At 34.8% G+C, this 5252-nt stretch overlaps 1 protein-coding gene across 1 annotated transcript; it reads left to right on the top strand.

The window, feature by feature from the left end:
- Positions 1 to 2538, top strand: LOC113358158 (GTP-binding protein SAR1A). Its single transcript, XM_026601691.1, has 3 exons — positions 1 to 234; positions 334 to 465; positions 1872 to 2538. The coding sequence occupies exons 1-3, from the start codon at positions 106 to 108 to the stop codon at positions 2190 to 2192; spliced, it is 582 nt and encodes a 193-aa protein (XP_026457476.1). The 5' UTR covers positions 1 to 105; the 3' UTR covers positions 2193 to 2538.
- The last annotated feature ends 2714 nt before the right edge of the window (positions 2539 to 5252 follow it).

Here is a 5252-nt window from a genome sequence, read left to right on the forward strand (position 1 = left end):
AAAAAACGTTTTTTTCCTCGCTCTTCTCTCTCCATCCTCAAAGACTCCTATTTTCTCTCTCTCTCCAAAATTGAGAAATAATAAATCAGAATCAAAATCAAAATCATGTTTCTTGTTGATTGGTTTTATGGAGTTCTTGCATCACTTGGATTATGGCAGAAAGAAGCCAAGATCTTGTTCTTAGGTCTTGATAATGCTGGGAAAACTACTTTACTCCATATGTTGAAAGATGAGGTTCGATTTCTCGATTTTTATTGTGAATTTCTAGGGTTTGATTTGGCAATATTGTTGTATGAATTTGTCGTTTTTTGTTGTTGTTGTTGTTGTTTATAGAGATTAGTACAACATCAACCAACACAGTATCCAACATCAGAGGAATTGAGTATTGGAAAAATCAAATTTAAGGCTTTTGATTTGGGTGGACATCAAATCGCTCGTAGAGTTTGGAAAGATTATTACGCTAAGGTAACTGATATTCCAGATCCCTCTCTATTTTATCGATTTGAGTCAACTTTTTGTTGGTATTGTTAGGTAATTGATTCGTAGTAGGAACAATTTTTGTATGTCAATCTTGCATTGGAATTATGAAAATCTGGAGCTGTGCACAGTTTCATATTATTTGGGTTAATGACAAAGTTACTGGACACAGAATGTGACGGGATAAGCATGTAGGTCGCCCTTTCCAGTACAGTGTTTTAGGTGGAAATGTTGTGAGATTAGCATGAAAGCCACGGTCAACCACGAAGAGTGTTTCTTTTTGTTTTTTAAGTAAAACACTATGAGATGGGTGTTGGCTTCACTGTCTATACATGCGAGACTGTAGAGAGGGTACACAATAGTATAGTGCTAGTGATGATAAGTAGGCTGGTCTGCGGGGTGTGTGTAGGTAAAGATGCTGTCCCTTGTTTATTTTTCGCTTTCCATACTATCTTGATTGCACTTCTAGCTAGTAAATGGGTTGTGTTCGTGTATGTGGGAATTGTTTTTTGTTTTTCTTTAGGCACTTATTTTTGGTGGAACACTATCTTCGCTGTTTCTCGTTTGGATATTTGATGCTGGGGCTATTAATTTCGCCAGTAGTTATAATGATATTCTCAAGAATAAAACTGTTCAACAAAACTTTTGAATGTTCTTCTCGGGGCCACATGCTGACCTTGTCATATGATGCTTTGAGAAGGTAAAGTATTAAGATTGATGAATCTTTTATGCACCATAGTGTTTCTCTCTGGAGAAGGATATTTGTCACAAATAGGACTGCTCAACCAAAACGTGTAGCAGGGTGGCACTACAAGCATGTGTATAGTTGTGTATAATGGCATTGTAATGTGAATTGGTCAATTGCAATTGTGGATTCCTCTTTTATTTTTTATTTTACGGATGAGCAACTTGAATAATTGTTTGTGTATCGCTCTTGCCGGTTTACCTGCTGAGAGCTGGGGATTTTGTAACTTATATTATGCATAGCTTGTGAAACTGTTAAGCTTCGCTGTTAAAATGCTGTTGGAGTATTATATTATACTCACTTACAAGGATGATTCCTGAAATTGGGAATGTGATGAGAAATGAAATGGCTTAGAAATATCACTAAGGATTTTATTGTTTGAATGGGAATAATATCGTCTTGGCTTTGCTTTTTGTCGACGTTCTAATATCATGATCAATTGATTAATATCATATTGATTATCTCGATATCCTGATCCCGCTCCTTATATGTGTTCTAGTCTTGGGTTTCTTTGTGTTTTGGGTTGGTTTGTGCTTGGTTGACTCAAATATTTCAGTTTTCATGTTGTGCTATATTGGCTGTTATTCCTTTAGTGTATTTGATACGCTGACTGTAAACTCTTTTAATGATTTGTTGACTGGTGTTTTAGGTGGATGCAGTGGTGTATTTGGTTGATGCTTATGACAAGGAGAGGTTCGCTGAGTCCAAAAAAGAGCTGGATGCTCTCCTCTCAGATGAGTCTCTAGCCACTGTTCCATTTCTTGTGCTGGGAAACAAGATTGACATACCATATGCAGCCTCAGAAGATGAGCTACGCTATCATTTGGGTCTCACCAATTTCACCACAGGCAAAGGAAATGTGAATCTTGCTGACTCAAATGTTCGACCTCTCGAAGTCTTCATGTGTAGTATTGTTCGTAAGATGGGGTATGGCGAGGGATTCAAATGGGTCTCCCAGTACATCAAATAGAGGAACATAGAAGATGCTGTGGTGGGTCAAAACAGGTAAACTTCCTGTATTCTGTGTTTCCAGATCTCACTGGAGTTTGAGATGAACCATGGTCTTAACTGTTTTGGATTCTGTATCGACACTGGGCAAGAAGTGGATATGGTACTTAGTCGTATCTATCTAGAAGGTACTGTAAAATAGTAAATCTCAGACTACTTTCTTCTTTTATTTCCCTCTCTTTAGTATGTGATAGTTAGCATGATCACAATTGATTTTCTCTTTTAAATATTTGTTATGAGAAATCAGGATTTTCAAGAAATAATAATGGGACTAATTTAGTCGGTGGTGGTACTGATAGCATAACCTTTAATTAGCTAATTCTTTTATTTTGAAGATCTGCAATGTATTTCTGTGGCAACCAGGTTACCCTAGAACTTCAACTTGGGTGAAACCGTTATCAATGCTAAGTAACAGGCTATGATAAAGAATGCCCTGAATTTCTTAGATGCAATAGTAACAGGCTGTGATAAAGAATCCGTAGTATTCTCAGGTCGCAGAAGCCATATTTTTGTTTTTGTAGGGAAAATGAAGCCATGTTTTTGTTTTCTGTAGGTAGGGCTATCAATGGATATCCAATAGCCGTTTCCGAATATCCGGATTCCGCTAGGTTAATTTCCGACCTACCTGTTATCGTATATCGGAACCGGATATCTTATCGGAACTTTTAGTGTTATCGTAACGGAGACGGATTGGACAGTTTCAGTTAGGTTAAGTTCCGATAGCATATAAGCCAATGTTCCGTTATACCATACCTTTAACCAAATACATATCTTTAAGCAGACTGGTGGTGTTTCATTAGAAAAAGGGGATTTGAGCATCCTTTCAAATGTATTTGAGCTTTGAGCAGCTGCTTTTCAATCTGATATGTAGACTCCATGAATGGATACTGATGAATGGAGTTTGATGGTAATGGAAGTGGTTAACAGAAGCACCTCTTATTAAACTGCTCCTTATCTCTTAGCTTTTTGAATTCAACGACATCAACGACAGGTATTATTGGATTAAGGTAACGAACGGCAGGTATTATTGGATTAAGGTAACGATTGTTCTTGATGGATGAAATTATAGCAGTTAGTGATGAATTTTTACCCAGATTTGGTGCTGGTTAATGGTGGCCGTATGAGCAGACTTCTGCCGTGAAGTGAAGATGAAATTAATCTCCATAAATTGATGATTTTTATGTTACAAAAGCATTCCAGCAGTTACCTTATTTGATCCACTTTCCACCCAATTTCATCATGATTTGAATTCGTACCTCTTGGTCTTGTTTGGGATTATTCGGCCGAGCAGAATAGCAGAGTTAGGGTTTGTTTGTTGGTTGATTTTTGGCTTTGGAAAATTAATGGAACGTATCAGAAAAATATCCGCGATTAGTCCAACGGAATCAGAACTGAATTTCAGATTTCCGTATGAACGTAACGGATATCGGATATCCGTTAATTTTTAACGTAACGGTAGCGGTTGAGCCACTATCCGCTTCGTTAAGTGTCGTTGACAGCCCTATCCGGGGAAATGAAGCCAATCTTGCTTACTAACCATGTTTGGGTTCTGGTCGCAAAACGGAATTTTTGCTTCTTTTGAAACAAAACATTTGGTGGAGTACACCACCATTGCAGACCGCAAACATCACATCTTGCAAACTCGCAAGTGTATATTACTCGACGAATGTAAGAAACCTTCACACTCGACAGATGACAACATGAATGTAAAAAGGAAACTTTGTTGTGTGGTCCTAGGCCCATATAGTTATTTATAGTAGGGTCTAATCGAATTTTATCCTTATCCTAAGGTCCAAAGTTTTTTTAATTAAAAAAATGACTACTATACCCTACTACTAAATACGTGTGAAACAACAGATTTCTCAGTATTCCATATATGTAATGTTGATTTATAATCTAAAAAACAAATGCATGTTAGAAACAAGTAATAAGTCTATGAAAAACATAATCGAACACTTTTATTTCAGTGTTCCATATATATATATATATATATATATATATATATATATACTTGCGGATCAAACAAAAAAAGTGATAAAACTATAAACAATAACAAAACCAAAACAATATGTTTCAGTATTCTGTATATGTATTGCTGATTCATAATCTAAAAATCAATTGCATGTCAAAAACAAGTAATGAATCTATAAAAATACAGTACTGAAACACTTTTATTTCAGTATTCCATATATGTACTTCTGGATTATACAAAAAAATGATAAAACTATTAAAAAACAACAACTAGCAATAGACTTGTATCCCACACTCCCATTTCTCCTTTAATTTCCCATACAAACACCACCTGGAAAAAAAAGGTTCAATATTTATTAGGCTATAACATTCAGAAACCGGTTTCAGAGAATCCAAAACCAAATCAAAGCAGTATTTTTCAGTATGTCATATATGTACTACTGCATTCATAATCTAAAAATCAACTGCATGTCAAAAAAAAGTCATGAATCTATGAAAAGGCAGAATTAAAACACTTTTGTTTCAGTATTCCATATATGTACTTCTGGATTAAAAAAAGAAGAAGAAGATAAAACTATAAAAATAACAAAATCAAAGCAGTAATTTTCAGTATACCATATATGTACTGCTGATTCATAACTTAAAGATCAATTTCCTGTCAAAAATAAGTAATGAATCTGTGAAAAACAGAATTACATACTTTTATTCCAGTATTCCATATATGTACTTCTGGATCAAACAAAAAAAGTGATAAAACTATAAAATAAATAAAAAAATCAAATCAATATTCTTTGATATGCCATATATGTACTGCAGTATTTTTCAATATGCAGTATATGTACTTATGAAACTCTTGTATTTCGGTATTCCATATATGTACTTCTGGATAAAACAAAAAAGGCAATAAAACCATAAAGATTAAAAAAAAAAATCAGTATGCCATCTATGTACTACAGTTTTTTTCAGTATGTCATATATGTACTTCTGAAAAGTGAGAAAATCAAAAGCAATATTTTTCAGTATGACGTATATGTACTTCTGAAAAGCTTTT

Source organism: Papaver somniferum, chromosome 3, assembly GCF_003573695.1.
Source record: "Papaver somniferum cultivar HN1 chromosome 3, ASM357369v1, whole genome shotgun sequence".
Lineage (NCBI taxonomy): Eukaryota > Viridiplantae > Streptophyta > Magnoliopsida > Ranunculales > Papaveraceae > Papaver > Papaver somniferum.